This window comes from Falco naumanni, chromosome 4, assembly GCF_017639655.2.
Source record: "Falco naumanni isolate bFalNau1 chromosome 4, bFalNau1.pat, whole genome shotgun sequence".
In the NCBI taxonomy this organism is placed as follows: domain Eukaryota; kingdom Metazoa; phylum Chordata; class Aves; order Falconiformes; family Falconidae; genus Falco; species Falco naumanni.
In genome coordinates this window covers 56,834,592-56,854,248 of record NC_054057.1, presented here as the reverse complement: position 1 = coordinate 56,854,248, position 19,657 = coordinate 56,834,592, and the positions used below count along the sequence as shown (strand labels likewise).

The 19,657-nt window shown below is 50.4% G+C and overlaps 1 protein-coding gene across 1 annotated transcript; it reads left to right on the top strand.

The window, feature by feature from the left end:
• Positions 1 to 2,889: 2,889 nt before the first annotated feature.
• On the top strand, positions 2,890 to 18,419 carry CSRNP1 (cysteine and serine rich nuclear protein 1). The gene is made up of 5 exons (XM_040592500.1): positions 2,890 to 3,040; positions 9,889 to 10,084; positions 12,457 to 12,716; positions 13,087 to 13,383; positions 14,519 to 18,419. The coding sequence occupies exons 2-5, from the start codon at positions 9,913 to 9,915 to the stop codon at positions 15,500 to 15,502; spliced, it is 1,713 nt and encodes a 570-aa protein (XP_040448434.1). The 5' UTR covers positions 2,890 to 3,040; positions 9,889 to 9,912; the 3' UTR covers positions 15,503 to 18,419.
• The last annotated feature ends 1,238 nt before the right edge of the window (positions 18,420 to 19,657 follow it).

The following is a 19,657-nucleotide window of genomic DNA, read 5'->3' as shown; positions in this document are numbered from 1 at the left end:
CTGGGAAATCAGCTCCCCAAAACATCGTGTCTCTTGCTTGTGGGGCCTTCAGTCCCTCTGGGGGCCAAGCCTTGCTTATGGGGCCCAAGTCCCTTCTGGGGACCCAATTCTCTTTGGGGGTACAGCTCTTGCTTATAGTGCTCAAACCCATTTTTGTGGTCAGCCCTTGCCCATGGGGCCTAAGTCCCTTTTAGGGGCCCAAACTCGCTTGGGGGATCAACCCTCACCTGTAGGACCCAAATACCTTTTGGGGAACAAATCCCAAAATCCCCAGTCCCGTCTGGGGGCCAGGCCTTGCTGCTACGCATCTTTGGAGGGATGGGGGGGAACCCCATTTGGAGTTCAAACTTCACTTGTGCATCCCCAACCCCTCATGGGACCAAACCCCGTTTTGGGGCCCAAGCCTTTATTGTGCAGCTCAAAACCCCTGCGGGGCCCAAACCCCTTTTTGGTGACAAGCCTTTCGTGTAGGTTCCAAACCCCCTTGGTGTCCACAAAGCCTTTTGAGGGCCAAACCTTGCTTCTGGATCCCAACCACCTTGTGGGGCCAAAACTCTTTTGGAAGCCAATTCTTGCTTGTGGGCCAAGCCCTGTTGTTGGATGCCAACCCCTTTTGGAGGCCAAACCCCTCCTGTGGGACCCAAACCCTTTAGAGGGCCCAAATCCCTTGTGGAGGCTAAATCCTGCTTGTGGGTCCCAAATCCCCCTGTGGGTCCCAAATCCCTATGGAGTCAACCACCCTGTGGGGCCCAAATTGGATTTGGGCTCTAAGCCTTGCTCATGAATCCCACATTCCTTGTGGGGCCCAAAGTCATTCTGGGGCCCAGATCTGTTTTGGGGTCCAAGGCTGCCTGTGGGTCCCAGGGCCTCTGCAGGCCCCAAATCCCCTTTGTGGGCCATTGCTTGTGGGGCTTGAAGCTGTTGTGCGGCCTGAAACCCAGCCTGCTTGTGAGTTCCAAACGCCCTGTGGGGCTCCAAACCCCTTTCAGGGATCAACGGGTCCAAAATCCCTTGTGGGGCCCCAACACCCTGTGGGGTCCAAATCCCTTCCAGGGGCCCATTCTGTTTGTGGGTCCCAAACCCCTGTGGGGCTCAAAGCCCCTGTGGTCCCCCATCCTGCTTTGGGGTCCGAGCTGTGCCTGCGGGTCCCCAAGCCCTTGTGGGGTAGCAAACTCCTTGTGAGATCCAAAACCCTTTCAGGGGCCAAGCCTGCCTGTGAGTCCCAACCCCCCTGGGGGGCCTAAATCCATTCTGGGGTCCAAGCTGTGCTTGTGGGTCCCCAACTCCTTGTGGGACACAAATCCCCTGTGCCCCAAATGCATTTGGGGGTCCAGGCTGTACTGGTGGGTCCCAAACCTCAGGCAGGGACCGAAACTCTGTGGGATAAAAATCACTTTCAGGGTCCAAGTTTGGTTGTGGGTGTCCAAGGCCTTGTGGGGCCCCAGGGCCCTGTGGTAGCCAAATCTGTTTCAGGGTCCCAGCTGTGCCTGTGGGTCCCCAACCCTTTGAGGGCTCTGAGCCCCTTGAAGCACCCAAAAATCTTTCAGGGTCCATTTGCTTGCAGGATCCCCAACTCCCTGGGGGGCCAAGATCCATTTTGGGGTTCATGCCTTGCCTGTGGGTCCCCAGCCTATTGGAGGCTCTGAACCCCTTGAAGCACCCAAACTTCTTTCAGAGTCCATTTGCTTGAAAATTTCAGAGTCCAATTGCTCCCAAATCCCTGGGGAGCCCCAAATGCCCTGGGGGGCCAAAATCAGTTTTGGGGTCTGAGCTATGCCTGTGTGGGCTCTGAATGCCTTGAAGCACCCAAATGTCTTTCAGGGTCTCTTTGCCTGGGGGTCCCCAATCCCCTGGAGACCCCCCAACCCCCTGGGGAGCAAAAATCTATTTTGGGGTCTATGCTTTGCCTATGGGTCCCCAATCCTTTTGAGACTCTGAACTCTTTGGGGGCTCCGGACCCCTTGAAGCACCCAAACCTCTTTTGGGTAGATTTGCTTGGGGGTCCCCAACCCCTGAGTAGCTTCCAAACCCCTGGGGGCCCAAAATCCATTTTGGCGCCTAAGCTGTGCCTGTGGGTCCCCAACCCTTTGAGGGCTCTGAGCCCCTTGAAGCACCCAAACATCTTTCAGGGTCCATTTGCTTGCAGGATCCCCAACTCCCTGGGGAGCCCCAAATGCCCTGGGGGGCCAAGATCCATTTTGGGGTCCATGCCTTGCCTGTGGGTCCCCAGCCTATTGGAGGCTCTGGACTCCTTGGGGGCTCTGAACCCCTTGAAGCACCCAAACCCCTTTCGGGGTCCATTTGCCTGGGGGGGTCTCCAGTGCCCTGGAGACCCCCCAACCCCCTGGGGAGCCAAAATCTATTTTGGGATCTTCACCTTGCTTGTGGGTCCCCAGTCTTTTCGAGACTCTGAACCCTTTGGAGGCTCTGAACCCCTTAAAGCACCCAAAACTCTGCGGAGCCCCTGGGGGGGCCAAAGTCCATTTTGGGGTCTGAGCCGTGCCTGTGCGGGCTCTGAATGCCTTGAAGCACGCAAACCTCTTTCAGGGTCCCTTTGCTTGGGGGGTCCCCAATCTCCTGGAAACCCCCTCAACCCCCTGGGGAGCCAAAATCTATGTTGGGGTCCATGCCTTGCCCTGTGGGTCCCCAACCCTTTGTGGGTCACACTCCCCCCGCCCCGCGCCGCGGGACCCACATCCATTTTGGTTCCCCCAGCCCGCTGGGCCCCCCCCAACCCCTCTCGGGGTGCCCCGCGGGGCCGTGGGCGGGGCCCGGGCGGGGAAGGGGCGGGGCCGTGGGCGGGACGTCCCGCGGCCCTGACTCAGCGCCCCGCCCCGGGGGGGCAGGAAGCCGGGCGGGCCGGGCGCGCGCCGGCCCCGCGCCTGTCACCGCCTGCGTCAGAGCCCGGAGTTTTCCACTGACGAAAAAGGGCAGCGCGGCGCGGCGCGGCGCAGCCCCGGCCCCGGCAGCGGCAGAGCGGGAGGCGCCGCGCCAGGCACCGCCGCTGCAGCCGGAGCCGTCGCGCCGAGACCCGCCTCAGGTAGGGGCCCGCCGCGGGCAGCCGGCGCCAGGATGGGGCTGAGGGAAGCGGCGACGGGGGTCCGCCGCGGGAGAGGCGGTGGGCTCCGCCGTCCGGTGCTGCGGCTCGGGGCGGGGAGGCGGGGTGCGCGGCCGTCGGGGCGGCGGTGCTGAGCCGGCTTGGCGCTGGCGCGGGGTCCCGGTGCAGTGTCCGGCGCGGCGCTGGGCTGTCGGGGGGCCGGGGTGCCAGCCCGCGGCGCTGCCCCGCCGTGAGGGGTCCGTCTGGCTTCCCCGCCGTCCGGAGCCGGGCAGGCGCGACGCGGCGGCGCCGTCTGGCCGTGCCGCTGCCGCCCCGGGGCGAGGGGAGCCCGGCGGGGCGGGGGGCAGCGGCACCGCGTCCCGGGGCGGGGGGGGCGCTGTCCTGCGTCCCCGGCCCGTCGCGCTTCCCCATCGGCCGGCAGCGCCGTGCTGACCGTACGCAGGAGCACCTATGGAGTAGCGCCGAGCTGCCCCCCTGTCAGTTAAGGCTCTGCTCCATCTTTACGGCTGCGGTTCCAATTTTCTTAGGTTGAAAGAAAGGCGGGGCGGGGGGGAGCCTTGCCCGCTCGCTCTTCCCCAAATCTGCCCGGCTAGGGATGCTTTCCCGTCGCTACAGCAACACCTACCGACCGGCGCACGGATGGACCGGCTGGCCGGCGGGCAGCGGGGCCCCCCGCCTCCCGAAACAAAATATCGCCGCTTCGGCGGCGCACCTGGGAAAAGAAAAAAAAAAAAGGGAAAAAAACCCGCAAAACTACTAAGTTTCCTTGGGGGGTGAGGGGTGCTGGTTTTGGTTTTTTTTGCTTCCCCCCCCCCCCCCCCCCCCCCGGCATCCTCCGAAGTGTCTGTCACCTCCGAGTTACATAATGTCGCTGTGGGAAGAGGCTGACACGCAGGGACAGCCCTTTCCTAAAGCAGCCCTGCCTCGCTGCCGGCTGGAATGACAGCGCCTCGGTGGGATGGAGAGAAAAAAACCCCACGGCCATTTACGAACCTCAGAGTCTTGTCATTCGTTACAGGGAACTCATCAGAAATTAGTATTTCCACCCCCACCCACCCCACCCCCATATCCAGGATTTTTTAATTTTTTCTCTGCTGAGCAGTTCGCAGTTGAGGCCCGTCGAGGTGATGGGGTTTATTTTTTGGGATGGTGCATTTGTGCTCCACCGCGGAAAGACTCCGCAGCTCCTGGCGAGCCCTTTAATAATTCAGTGCGGGAAATGCGTGCGTATATATAGCAGGCAAGGTAATGCACAGTGTGTACCTACAGGAGGACAAATATGGAAACCTGGTGTGAATTATTCATGAGGTGTAATCAAATAGAGGATTTTCCTAGACAAAGCACACTTCGCTGTTTTCATATTTATTACAGCACAATCTGCGCCGAGTACATTTGAACCTTGTTTCATTCGGGCTGTGTCAGATAACCTTTAATGTATTTGCTAATGTTTCTTATTTACCTTTCAAGCTGTCAGCCAGAAATAAGAGCTGAATAGAAAAATCTGAAAAGCCTTTTTCTTTGTAGCCTTGTGAAAATTAGTAGACTGAGTAAGTGCTTCTGATGCTGTTCCCAGGGAAGGTGTTTTGCCTGTTCAGTCTCTGGCAGGAGAATAAACTCATGGTGCTACGAACTGATTCATGCTCCTGCTCCATGGCATGGGGTACTTCGGGTTTTGCTGTTGCATAGTAGGCAGAGGCTATTTTTAACCGGAGCAAGGTTATGAAACCTTAGACCCAGCTGGGTGAAAATAATCTGGTCTGAACTGGAAAGCACAGCTTGCGTGGCTGGGAACACGCGCGGGACTGTCCCCTGGAGGGTCCCGATGGGATGATCCTGCTCACCTTAGCTCCCATCAGCCCCCAAACTGGGAAGTGGTATCATTGTGGAAGCTGTCACAGCGGCGCTGGGGAAACCAGTTAAGTAAATATGCAAAGAATTAAGATAGTTAAATGAACAAGCAGTGAATCAGAGTTGATAGCGTGATGATTAAGTAACCCAGAGGTGTTGCTGGCATCACCACTGCTGTTAGACACCAAATATCTAGGGTAGCCGAACGGGAAGCCCAGCTCCCCACCAGTTTTTGGTGATACTCGCACCAACGTCGCCTGACCTGCAATAAACAGCAACGTGCAAATAAACATCGACCCCAAAAACTCCCCCAGGCTTGCTCCAGAAGTCATGTTTGGAGCGGTACCTGGCGCAAATATGTGGTGGTGTTTTTTAAACTAATATTTACTCCTGCTAGACTTGCACAGCCGCTGCAGCTCTGGGGGAGGGAACGGGAACCGCTCTGACTCATGGCTCAGCAGAGTTGTTAACTCGCTCCCAGCGCCCGAGCCCTCGTCCCGGTGTGCCGAGAAGAATCCACCTTGGCTTCCCAGGCTGAAAGCAGATGGCTGTAATTGTAGAGTTGGCAAACCAGCTCAAAAAGTCCCTGGAAAATAAATACTTTTAGTGCACTGAGGTTTGGGGGTTTTTAGGTGTTGGGGGTTTTTTGATTGTTGTTACCCAAATTGCTTTGCAGAAGAAAGTTTGCTTTCAATAGCTCATGCACAGATTTGGGATCCTTCCATTCCTTAAGATACTTCTCTGACAGAAACCCCAAATACAAAATATGCTTGCTCATAGGTGTTCTCCTGCAATACCGTGGGAGTTGTGGCATGAGCAAATGCAGCTGCTGGACTTGCTGGGAGAAGTTTCCTTTGCCTTGCTCGCAGTGCTGCATTCGCCTGCCTGGTACAAAGCACATATACAGCCCCAAAATAAAACACTGAAACATCTTCTCCGCGTACTTCTGCACAAAGCCATGATGCCTCTTTGTGCAGTCTCTTATAAATAGACTAACTGGACACTGGTAGGGGTTGTAGTTGCCTTCCTCTGCGCTTGGCTAAACAAATGCCAAACCTTCTTAAATCTAAATTACTCGAAATATTTACTGTTGAGACGTCGTCCAAGAGGAGGATAGTTAAAACATTAATTCCTCACATTCCAGTGTATTAGGGCTTTACCCTGCAACTTGCCGAGCACCAGAAATGGGACTTTGCAGATTCAATTCCCTTCCCCCCAATTAGACAGCCACCTCCCCCCTACTCCCCCCACCCAAACTTTAATGCTTTAGAAAAAAAAAAAAGGAAAAAAAAAAAGAGGAGGGAGAGAAAAAGAAAGGAATGCACATCTGGGCTAAATATTTGTTAGAAAGTATTCCCAGGATAGTGGGAGTTCTGGTGCCAGAGAGGAATTCCTGCGGGTTTGATCCATTGCATTATGTACTTGTTCCAAAAGCTGTTTTCAGTAAAATAGATGAGTAAGAAGTCTTAGCCAAGAACAGAATGTCTTTTTTGGCAACTAAAAGGAAGATAGGATTATTTTATTTCAGGTTATGTAAAAAAAAAAAAAGAGAGAGAGAAGGAGAAGGTGGTAAAATCCTGCGCTTGGTGGTGCCTGTAGAGATTTACAATGGCAAGCATATATGTGTATATTTATTTTTTTTCCATGCCACTGTGCACATTTTTGTGATTTCTTTGTAAGACATCAGTGTGGATTGAAGATTACTTGTGGAATTACAGCAATTCAAATATCCTGGCTGTGTCAGAATTGGCCTCTGGGTTTTTTTGGCTGAGTGGACAGAGGTTTCAGCGACAGGGCTTTCAAGACAGTGTCCAAATTGTTGGCATAATTCTGCTTCCAAGTGCCAGGGCAAGAAGGGGAGGAGAGGATCGCCTTTGCCTTGACAGCGAAAACCCTGTCTGGAGGATTTTCTGGGGGTGGATACAAGTAAGACACCGATGGGTGCAGCCCCGCTACATTGCATGTAGCTCCGGAGAAGGATTTGAATACTTGACCTGGAAAACGTAAATCAGCAAAGAGGGAAAAAGCGTTATTGGGGGAAATTAATGTGTTTTGGCTGATGGGCAACAGGTTCGCCAGCTTTTTCCCATTAATTGAGAATCATGTTTGCACGACACCTACTTTGCATTAACAAAACAATAGGTGTTTTGAATAAGACGGCATGCCAGTGGTGGTTGTTGGGTTTTTTTTCCCCTGTGTATTTGGCTTATTCTCATAGATGGGAGATGCACACACCTCCTTTCATCCTTCTGCCAGGCGTGGCTAATGAGCGATGATAGTATTAAAATAAATAAATAAATAAAATTGCACCATTTTATGCACAGCTTGCCTTGGCTCTGGCTTGGTGTTTATGTTCATTTGGTTAGCGTGCGTGAGGAAAACGCTTCGATTTTTCTTGCTGTGTGGTTTGGGGGGAGGCAGCACGGCTCATGCTGGGCGTTGTTGGGTTTGCAGGTGACCTGAGCATCAGGGCTGCATCACTCTGCAGCACAGTGATATCCACCTTCTCTCTTCTCTGGGAGTCCTGCAGACCAGGTCAGTCCTGGGAGAACTGGATGCCACGTGGGGTTTGGTTGTTTTGGTCTGGAACTGGGACGCCTATTTCAGTGGTGTGATCTTACTGTTCCACCACCCTCTGAGGTCCCCTGTGAGGTTTGGATGTGGTCAACATCACTTCTAAGAGGGTGTTCGCTGTGTCCTGCGGGCTTTTTTGGGGAGCTGGTGTCTCCCTCCCTTGGCTAGTCAGTAGCATCCTTCACTGGCAGTGTCGGAGGTATCCCTTGGAGCAGCGACCAGTTGCTTTGTGGTGAGAACTGATGCTCTTTCAAGACATGTGCAGGATTTTTTTGCAAAGTTTCTGGCTGCTCTGGGTGGATGATGGGATCAACTGGGATGAGCAAACCTCTGGCTGCAGCCCAGGCTTTGATTCGGACCCCTGCCATGGATTTGTAGGGTTTATTTACTCCTAGTTGTTTCTTAAAGCACATATGAAACAGAGCAGAAGGCACACAAAAAAAAATAAAAAATAAAAGGTTTGTAAATGCAGTCATGTAGGTTGTTGGGGCATTGTGGCTGCCTGTGAGCTCTGCTTTGCCGGAGCACAGGCAGGAAAGGGGTTAATCCAGGTGTCAGGTAGGACATGTGCTGCTGGTGCTGGAGCGTGGCCAGATCTACCTTCTCCCCATCTCTTTTTGGATTAAGGCCAAAAAAACAATAGCTTCTCTGTGGCAGAACCACCTGCAGCTCTGGGTTTGCTGAGGAGGAGGAGGGATGGAGGGGATCACCTCTCCCTGGGTTCAGGGGGCTGTGGGGGATCCACTGGCCCCACAGGCACACGTTGCAGTGACTGATTAACTTCAGCCCGAGGAACTGCTTCATCCAGGGATTTTTTTTTTGTTACTTTTTAGGGGACTATTGTCTCCGGGGAAGCTGCTGGTAAACATAATTAGCGAGGGCTGGCGCAGGGCTTTGAAGGCACGGCGTGTGCTCCTGTCCTACCATGTGTGACTGTGCAGCAGTCGAGATACTGAAAACCTCAACGTTAGGAGGGTTTGAAGGTGGTGTGGTTTCTGTGCTGCCTGCTCAGAGCTGTCAGGAGGGCGGGTTTAGTGTTATGGTTTATATTTTTCTTTTTCAGAGACTTAAATTAACTTCAGACATGCAAAAGAAGGCGAGAAAGTGTTACCGTTACAAAGAACAAATGTGGCCGGTGGAGGAGTTTCAGCTGGTGGGAGGGGATGGGGACCTGCTGTCTGTCACCCCCGTATCTGCACCCTGTATCTGTCACCCCCATATCTGTCACCGTCCTGAGGCTGTATATGTCTGTCCCAGTGTCACTCGAATTCTAGGGATGCTTTAGATTTTGTGTATTACCTCTGGGTTTACTGAAGCACGGGTAGCATCCCACATTGCTGAGGTTCTCCCCTCCTTGCTAGAGGGAGTTTCTGGGCTGGGGCTGCATCCCCACACTTGTGCCATGCAACCCGGTGGGATGGGGTCAAAGCAAGTCACTTCTCCAGCAGCAGCCTGGTGCTCAGCTTTGGGTATGGCTCACTGGCTGCAAAATAAACTGGCAGTTACTTCTGCAGCAGCCAAGTGTACGTGGTGTGGTGTTGCCAGCATGTAAAAAGGGACACAGTCCCTCCTCTGTGCAAGAGCATCCCAGGTTAGGTGGCCTCTGACACCCGTTAGCCTATTGTTGGCAAAGCATGCAGCTTTTGTGCTATTTCAGGAGACAAAACCCACACAAACTTTGTAAAAGCAAAGGTTAAAAAAGATGCAACAAAGTAATTTTTCTTTTTTCTTTAAGATGAGCAGGGGAAAAGCATGCAGGAAATTTAGGAATCTAGGCAAGTACAGAGCTTCTTTGTTTTTAATTAGCTGCGTTGTTTTTAATTGCTACTATGCTTGATACATAACCCAGCCTAAACAAGAATAGCTTATTGAATGGGGGACTGACTATGAAAGGCACCGTGAGGAGAAGGGCTGTTCTTCACAGTTGATATATTTGTATTTCAGTGCTTCATTTAATAAGTCTGTTTCCCCAGGGGGCTGTAGCAAGTAAATCATGCCAACAGATTGTTCTTTGCAAACTGGCTTATTTTTGTAATTAGTGAAACGTTAAAGCTGTAACTGCATAGAAAGCGATCTGGGTAAGGAGTTAACGTAAAAGAATTAGTAAGCAAAATGTAATACTTATTGTTTGATAACATTTGTGTTGATTGAATTGGTTTCCGGACAGTTTGTTGCCTGGGATAGTCGGTTCTTCTGCAGCGTGGTAAAATGGGAGAGAAATTCAGCAGGTGTGCATAGTGAAGGTGGAAAGATGTAGGGTTTTGGGGGGAGCACTTTCTGGGAACTGCACCTGTGCAGCCAGGCGGACCTGGTGGAGAAACCTTGCTGGGGTTAAAGCCACCCTACTCATCACCCGAAATACCCAGGATTTCCCTCGCTTTATTTTGCTTTTCTCCTTTGTTTTCCAGTTATATGAAAAACACCGCGTCACCATGAGTGGAGTATTGAAAAGGAAGTATGAAGAGCTGGGGGATGACAGTACCTACTGCTCCTCCTCCTCCTGCTCCCCCCTCTCCTCCTCGGCATCATCGGGCTGGGAGACAGATGAGGAGAACTCCCGCGGAGAGCCCAAGCCCAGCTCTGCCTTAACGCCCAGCTTTACCCGTGAGTATCTCCGGCAGCCCCTTTCCTGGGGCCAGACGTGCCGCTGCACGGGTTTCTTTGTAGTGTGGTGGTGGGTCATCACCATGCAGAGACCTCCTTGGGGCACAACTTTACGGGTGGAAGCGGCCATAACGCCAGCTCCCTGTCATTACACCAATTAATCTTGGTTTTGTAATCAGCCAGCATCCTCAGGGTTGTCTTCCTCAGCCCTTCCTCCCAGCATTTATCATTCCCTTTTAATGTTTTTGAAGTCCAAATTGTCAGGAATAGAAAGTCAAGGACCTGGGTGTGCAGAGGCATGCAGGTGCCACCAAGCCAGTGCTGTAGGACGATCCCTCAGTCCCCTGTCAGGCTATTCCTTAGGCAAAAATTAAACAGACAGCAAAGACCCATAACACTGTTTTTTAAAAATGATTAACCAGTAGCGTAATTACCATTTCGGAACTCGTTTCCTACGTACGTTTGGTACTTTGCCAAAGAACATGACATGTTTGACATTGCCTTCGCTGCTAGTGCAGATAAACGCTATTTTGTTTTCCCAGCAATATCAGTTTTGAGAGCTTTTAGGAAAATGCACAGAAGGCAAGGTTGTAAAATCCTTTATCTGCCATGTGAAGGGAAAAATAAAAAATACAATAGGGGAACATCTTCACGGAGGAGAAATAGTCCAACCTAGTAAATTATACTGAACACCCACTGTATATAGCAGTTAAGGTCCACTTAGCAGACATACACAAACATGCAGTGGTCTGAAAAGGCTTTAGAAGTCTTGTAATAATAAAGACTCTCATTCTGGCTTGTCTTCCCAGGTTTTGTGACAAAACAATGAACTTTTTGTATTCTCTGGCTCAATTGGAAAAGGGTCAGGAATGGGAAAACAATTTTGGAGGAGGGGTGCGGGGAGAGAGAAGCAAATGCCAAAGTGCAGCAGCTCAGCCGATAGATGATCGTGGTGGTTAACTTGCCTTTTGATAAAGAGCTAATGTTTTAGAAGATTGAGTCAAGGTTATTATGAAAATGCAATGCGCAGTGCTAAGATATCATCAAAGCCACTGCAGAGCCCAGTGTGAAACCCCCAGCTATTTAGCAGAAGCTGCTGACACAGCTGGGTGAACATTGTTGGGGTTTTTTTTTTTGCTTTCATATGAAACCAAAATGCTATATTTTGGCAAGCGAGACTTGTGAAATGTGGGTGCAGCTAACTGCCCAGTCTTGCACTTTCCCAGCCTTTGGGGCCAGCCAGACCAGCCGAGACCCTCAGGTTTTCAGCAGTCCTTTCACTTGGCTTCCCAGGAGCAGGGCTGCCTGTGGCTCTGCCATGAAGAGCGGGGTTCGGATCCCAGCTCTGCAGTCACCCATCCTTTCTGGGTTATTTTTTTCCATATTCCCCATGGTGGCAACGGAGACATCCGTGCACCAGCAGAGAATGGGACCAAAAAACCCTACCACTGAATTTGTGCATAGCCCACTCCCATTCCTGACATGCTCATGCAGCAGAAAAGGCAGCTCTGCAACCCACTGCCACTGCATTTTGCTTTGTTTTCCATGGGTAGCTACGTTCGTGGAAACTCACTGACTCTGAAATTGCCCTGGCTAATTAGTCCACCTCCATCTGCTACGTTTGCACGTGCAAATGTGCAGAACCAGGTATCTCTGGAGAGGCTTCGCTTTAAATGGTGTGTAGCATGTTTCAGCAGTTTTAAGATAAACCAGAGTCGTCATGTATTGCCATGTTTACCCTGGGATCACCTGCATAAAGATTTAACATCTTTGCAGCTGCTCTCAAATGAGCCTCTTGAGAATAAACTATAGATTCATAGTTGCTCCCGGTGGATGGTGAAGGGAAGTACCAGAAAAACAGCTGTTTTGGCTATTATCTGCCCTGCCACAAAAGCTGGAACCACACAGTGCTGGAGTGTTGGCACTCTGGCATCCCGGGAGCAGACCATGAGCTCCTGAATGTGGGGCAGGGTGCTTGGGTTTACAGCAAGACAGGCATGTAGGATGGTTTGTTGCTTGTTCGCTATGCTCTGCTGCACTTGAAGAATAAGCAAATGTATGTTTCCTGGAGGAAGTCAAGCGGGAAGGAGAAGCAGCAACCGTTTCTTAGGGTGAATCTGGTCGGTGACTCCGATGCATTGGGACTTGGCTTACTTTCCACTCCGTTCTCATCCCACCTTTGAAGTGTTAGATCCTAAAACACCAGGAACCATCAAGCAATGTTGCAACCTTATCCCGTCATGTCCCTGTTGAGAGAGTAATTGCAAGTCCTGCCTGTTTGTAGTATTTACAGCCTGTTTGTCATATTTCTATACTGCCTGCAGGGTGGCAGTACTGACTTTGTGCTTTTTTTTTTTTTTCCCCATTTCTAGCCACATCTATCCTGAAGAAATCCAAGCGACTAAAGAAGAACAATGTAGAGTTTGACCGGGTCACTGTGTTTTACTTCCCACGCTGCCAGGGGTTCACAAGCGTGCCTAGTCGTGGGGGCTGTACCCTGGGGATGGTGAGCAAACACAGCTCCTCCCGGCAGTTCACGCTAGCGGAGTTTTCAAAGGAGCAGGAAAACGTTCGTCGAGAGAAGCTGGAAGAGAAATTAAAAGAAGAGAAGTTGGAAGCATTGAAGTGGAAAGTGAGTAGGAGCGTGGGGTTGGGTTGATGAGGAGCTGGTAGATGTCATTAGTTAATGGCCAGTTTTTATAGGAGCCTCTCTGAGGCCTGGGGGCATCGGTCCTTAACCCTGCTTGGGCCTCCAAAAAACACAGGCTGCAGTGTGGGATTTTTCAGCTCAGTTCTCCACCTTTGAAAATTGATGGAAAAGACACTGAACTCCACATGTCAGGTGTCTGTGAGGGCTCTGGGGGCTCTGACGCAGATGTTGGTCCTGGGATTGCCCATCACGGGGGACAGATCTTTCCTTTCATGTTTCTCCTGACCCGGAGGTGCTGATGGCTCCATGTCCCAAACAGGTCCCTAATGCTTTGCCCATTCATTGCCCTTAGCTCACCATGAACGGCACAAAGGAGTCAGAAGAGGCCAACCAGCTCACCATCGAAGACATCTCCGACGACGACATTGATGTCAGCAACGTGGACCTGGAGGATGGCTTCTTCCTCCAGCCTTATCCCGCCAAGAAGAGACGTGCGCTGCTGAAAGCTGTGGGGGTGAAGAAGATCGACAAGGAGGAGAAGCGGGAGCTGCACAACATCCGCCTGTCCCGGGAGGACTGCGGCTGCGACTGCCGGGAGGTCTGCGACCCAGAGACCTGCAGCTGCAGCTTGGCAGGCATTAAATGTCAGGTACTGCCCTCGCTTCTGGCCACAGGGGAAAAACCACAGCTCCAGCTGATGTATGTGTTAAAGGAGGGGGATTCTGAGCAAGCAGGACAGAATTAGGGCAGCCTGTAAAATGCATCTGTTCCCACCTGTGCTCGGAGCGCAGCAGGCAAGAAAAGCTCTTGGAGATGCTCCCCCAGGCTGTGAGGCAGACGCTGCTAGAAAGCGTTCGTGTCCCAAATCACACAGGCAGCCGTCCCCACGCAGTGCTGAAGCCGTGGGGGAGTGCCTGAGCCTGGGGCGTGAATGCACCCGCACCGCTCATCCCACGAGACCCGCACCTGCTTGGTCTCCTGTTGGAGATGGGCCACGTGGGAATGTCTTCACAAATGAAAGCTTCTTGCTCCTTACACAAGGCTGCGATTTCTCCTCCTCCCCCTGGTTTTATTTTTAATTTTATTTTCCCTTGGTGGGTGTCACAACTCCCAGCGCGCTCAGGCAAACGTGGGAGCGTCAGCTGAGCCTCAGCCCACAGCTAGCTGTGCAAACCACCTGCAAAGTGGGATAATTTATATTCCATTAGCTTATTATATTTTTCATTTTATTTTTTAAGGGTGCCTGCGCAGCTGTGTTTGGAGAGCCGTATTCCCTACTCTGGGTGCTGCTGCTTCCCTCGATGCCGTGGCTGCAGGCTGGGGGTGGTGTAGGGTGGGTGTGCACAGGCAGAGGGGTGCAGGATGGGCGCTCCTTGTGCGTGTCACAGCCCCCCTCTAGTGGCTGCTGCTCACAGGGACATAAAGGTGCCTGTTCAGCAGTTTGTCCTTATCTCAACAAGGGGCAGAAGCTCCCGATATGGATCAGGTATTAAATACCATGATGCAATATACAAAACCTCATGTTTTCCCCCTTATGCCTCCTTTTGGAGCGTTATATTTTGGTTTTTTTGGAACCTTTTAACTTTCTTCAGTTGCACTGAAATCCAACTTTTTTATGGCAACCCTTCAAAAGAGCAGGGTGTCTATCTTTGTGGGGTTTTTAGTCTGCTTTTAAACCCTTCAGTTGTTAATTGGTTTCTCAGGGCAGGTGAGTCGCGGGTGGTTTCAATTTTGTGCCACCAGGTTTGGTCCTAACCCTCCGCCTCTGCTTCTCCCCATGCCAGATGGATCACACCTCCTTCCCCTGTGGCTGCACCAAGGATGGCTGTGGCAACACCGAGGGCAGGATCGAGTTCAACCAGGCCCGCGTGCAGACCCACTTCATCCACACCATCATGAAGCTGGAGCTGGAGAAGCAGCAGCAGAGCAGTGAGAAGGTGGTGGAGGCTGAGCCCCCTTTTCGGGAGCGGCTCCCATCGTTGGGATGCGCGGCAGGGAAAGGCTCCTTGGAGGAGCGTGCGGTGCCGCTGGCACCTGCTTTCCAGTTCAGCCCTGACCTGGAGGCCCTGGGGGAGAACAGCTGCAGCAGTGACATGACAGACTCCTCCATCTCCTCCCACCCCAGTGAGGACCTGGAGGAGCCCTACGAGAGTCTCCCCTCTGACAAATCCCAATCGGATGTGGATGACGATGGCTTGGCACGCATCCTCCACTTCAACGACTCAGATGCCGAGGAAGATGGTGGCCGTGGCCAGGATGACCTGAGCTGCTTCCACTCCACCGACTTCTTCATCGAGGACCACAGTGGTGAGGCCAAGCCTGTCCCTGGCCACTTGTCCCACCTCTCTGAGTGCCTGGATGAGAATGCCAACCAGGATGGTGGGGGTTTGCTGGAGGATGCTGCCCATGCGCGGTGCGATGGGCTGTCCTGCTGCGCCTCATCGCCGGCCGAGCCCTGCTCCAAGAGCTACGTCGACCTCAGCCTTTCCTCTGACTCGTTGGATTTCTTCCAGTCCTTCTCAGACTATAACTTGGGACCCCTTTACAACTCCTTAAAGGAGTACGAGAACCTCGATAACTTCTCAGCATTACAGTTTCAGTTGCCTAATTTCCCTGGCTTCCCACAAGCCGGAGATCAGGGCTCCTGTTTCTTGGAGTCCCTCATCGGTTTGTCCGAATCCGTCCCCGAAACCCCAGCCCCTTTCACAGACAATCAACTTTTGGAGGATGCCATCAAGTCATCGCTGATGGAGACAGTGAAAGTGTGAAATGCCATGTGGCTCAGGCAGCAAGGACTGGTGCCAAAAGGAAGACTGAAGAACAATTGGACGGGCAAACTTTCACCAAAAGGATGATGCGCTACTTAAAAATAAGGAGGAAAATACAAAAAAAAAAATACTTTCTAAGCAAACAAACTATTTTTGGTCTTTATAGAACGTGGACATTTTGACATACTGCAGCTACAATCAGTTCTCTCACTGTTTGTGCAAAAATTTCTAAACTTTCATGATGGGGTGGGGAGGGAGGGGAAAAAAGACTTTCGCATATGAATTTCCTTGTGTTTTGTATGAAAAGACCTGTTGAGAAATACTCCTCGCTGACGTTGCCAGTTGTACACACAGCCCCTTCTAGAAATGTTTCAGTGTTGCAGGAACTTTTTAAAACAACTTTTTGAAGCTGTATTTATTGTGAAAATGTGTGTTTTGCGTAAGAGTTAGCCCAACACAATCTTATGTTTAAATCGGACAAGGTTTACAGAAGAGATCCATACACTATATACATAATCATTTTTCATCTATTTATTGCAAATTCCAGAATTTAACTAGCCACCGAAGCTTGAACTAGCATGAAACCTTATTTAAATTGGTAATACCTCAGATGTATTATGTGTACAATCATATTTTTTTTGCATAATATATCTGTATTTATTTATTTTCTACCTGTAGTACATGAATAGCACTGTGGTTTATCTATGACCTGGAAGGGCAATAAGGTCTTCAGCAGCACCCATCCTAAAGATGACCCTGGTTTTTCTGAGTCTGAAAGATGTTGGCTGTTCGGTCATCACTTATATTTCTAAAAGAGCCAAATGCAGATGGGTGGGTGGGGAGGGACGAGGGAAACGTTTGAGCAACGTCCTTTGGTTTCCATCAGCCCCCTAGTAGACACGGTGATGGTGGGTGATCTCCATAATACCGCTGTGGAGAGCAAAACAAGCCAAACTAGCTATTCGACAAATAATATGAACTAGCTCTGAAAAACAAAACAACCCCCTTTCCATAAATTATTGTATAATTTATTTAATTTCCGAAGGATTTGGCCATGAGATCTTTCCTGATGAGTTGTGGTGCCTGAATATGCAGAGGAACTGTTAGCAGCGGGGGGGGTGGGGTGGGGTGGGGTGTGTAACGGGAAGGACCTTTGCAGCCCTGGGGGGGCTTTGGCAGAGCAAAGCCAACAACAGCAACACTGTGCTCACGCTCCTCATCAAAGTGCTCCTTAGGACTCCCTGGCATCAAGGGTATTACAGCTCCAAAATCTAGTGGTTCAGACTGTTTATAGTATTTTTATTTTTTTTTTAATATAGGTAAATCAAGTAAAATAAATGGCTGTGAAGGTTATTGGGTTATTTATCCTTTGAGTGCAGTTTTAGAGGGAAGAAAAAACAATGCCTGAAAACAAAGCTGCAAAATGTGAAGGCTTTTGTTTTTTGAAATGAGGCAAATCGTTGTGTTTGGGAAGGATATTGGAGGCCCTCTTGGCCTTTTGCTATTTAAATCAGTCTGAGAACATGACACTATCTGGCCACGAGATGTAACTGGACGTTAAAATCTGTACATCAGTGATACACTAAGTGCCTATGCCAGTGGTATGAAAAAAAACCCAAAACCGGCTTTAAATCCCCCTGTGGAAAATGTGAGATGTGGTGATGGGAGTGATTCCTGGCATTACCGGCACCGGGGGGAGGTGGCAGCTCCGGCATCCCAGCCCTGCTGCCCTGGGAACGGGGTGCTGGGAGCAGCTCCTGGGCGTGCACAGACACCCAGACAGGAGAAAAACCTCAAAATGTGGATTTGAGGCTTTTTCCATTGGCTGAACTGTTTATACCCCCGATGACAGGGATGGTGCTCTCAGGTACCTGCTATTCGACAGGCATCTCGTGCAGACCTGCCAGCAATTTAGGAAACTTCTGGCGTACAAATATGGTGAAGACTGGGTTGCTTTGGGGTTTTTTAATCATTATTATTACTATTTAATTGTACATATTCTCTGGTATTGAGCCGGTCAACTTGGAAGCGGAGCTGACCCGCTGCGGCTGTGGGCAGGTGCTCGCCCCGTGCTCGCCACCACATCCTCCTGCAAAGCATCACCCCAAGGGACCTCCCCGCTGGGCAGGAGGGTGACTGTAGGAATACTACTGGCAGATGGAGGATTTCCTGGAGATAGATAGATATATATATATAAAAAAAAAATTACTATTTTTTGTTCTCGGCGTCATTTCTTTAGACTGAAAAATCCCCTTTGGTTATCTCCTAGGTGGTAGTTTCTATTCTTCAGACTGCATCAAAAATACTGACAATTGAAAGTCTGGTACCGTTCTGTATTTATTGGCACTAATATATTTTATAACATTCCTAGGTTTCTCTGCATATATATATATTTATATATATAAAATATATACATATATTTTATATATATACACACACACCTTTTTTTTAATGAATGGTGGGGATAGACTCCTGCCTTTGTGGATTTTTTTTCTATAATTTATTCTTTTTATTTGTGTCAGTGCCAAAAAAAAAAAAAAATTTTTTTTCTTCTCCCCCTCCCCCCCCCCGGGCACTGAATTGTAAATATATATTATTTTTTTTTCTTCTCGGTATCTGTGTAAAAAGTTGCCTGTTAAACAGTTTAAAAACTGGGTATTTATTGACACAATCTGTAATTATCTAATGTATTGATTGAAACGCTTTGGTTTCAACATAGCTTTATTTTAGCTTTCTTTGTGTATATATTGTGATTATGTTGCTTAAAGGTACAAGTTAAAAAAATGCTTTATTTTTACCTTATCCATTTGCATTTGTTTATAAAAAAGCATATTTGTCTACAGCTGCTGTCTCTCATTTCATCAAAGCAATATGAAGAAATTTCCATTACACTTTCAATAAAATAATTTTGTTTGAATATGGCAGTGATTTCACCCTGTTGATCTTTTACTCTGGCTCAAAAATTAGGATGATGGGTGTGTACACTGCATTGTATGTCATCATTGTCCCTTTTTTGCTTGTTTTTGGCTTTTTTTGACCCCTTTTTGAAGCTAATGGTTCTCACCCCAATTGTTAAGATGGGAGCATCCTACCAGGGCAGGAACAACCCTTGTCCCAGCCTGGTGTCCTCCAAGAGGCCTCTCCTGAGCTTGGGGACCCCTGTTTCTTTCTCATCCACCCCCACCCCCTGAAAAACAGCCCAGGGAAGAGCGTCCCCATGCCCTCGCATGGGGGAAAGGCATGGGGGGAGCCTGGGAGGCTGAGCACCAGCATGAGGCCAGTCCCATAGTGGAAAATGAGCTGTAGAGTTGGTCCCTGGAGGAGGCATGGAGCCCAGGCAGCTCATTCTTCCTGGTGGAGCCCTCCATGCATGGCAGCTGGGTACGCAAAGGGGGAGACTTCCCAGGTAGCCTCCAAGGTGTCCCCAGGTCCATCACATCCTCAGTGGCACCTCAACGCTGAAACGTAGCAGGGAATGCTACCAAAACCCTGGGAGGTCACACAGGAGAAGCTCTTGGGGCAGCTGGAGATGCACGAGGGGTGCCCCAGAGTCCCTTAATTCACCCAGAGGTGGGTGTCCTTGCAGACAGTCACTCAGTGCCAGCCCCTGCTTTCAAATTTTAAGCTAATGCAGCACATTTTGGCCAGGGGAGAGCCTGGGCTGGCAAAGAGCAGTTTCTCCCAGAGCTGGGACTAGAAGGGACCTTTTTTGGCAAATTGCTTAATTAATTTGAGGGCAAAAATGTGATGCAAGCTCTTGCCTGCACAGCAAGGAGAACATCTCCTGAGGCTCCCGGGATGTCTCTGGCTGCTCAGCCATGCCATGGCAATGTGCCTGGCACATTAACTTGTGGTGGCATGTGACAATTGTCCTGTTCAAGTTGCTTCCTGCTCCACCAGTGCCACACAATCCCCTCCACCCCTCAAAAAATATTTTAAAAATCAGCACATGGAGCTGGGGTACAACTGTGTTGTCTCCTGAGGTTTGTGGTGGTGGCTGCCCGTCTCTATGGGACGATGGAAAAAGCAACAGTTGTGGCAGCATCCCCATCACCAAGAAGCATTTAGGAGAAATCTTGGGAAACCCCTTTCCCTCAAGGGCTACAAACTGTTTCTCAGCACCTTTGGGATCTGGAAGGATGCAGACAAAAAGAA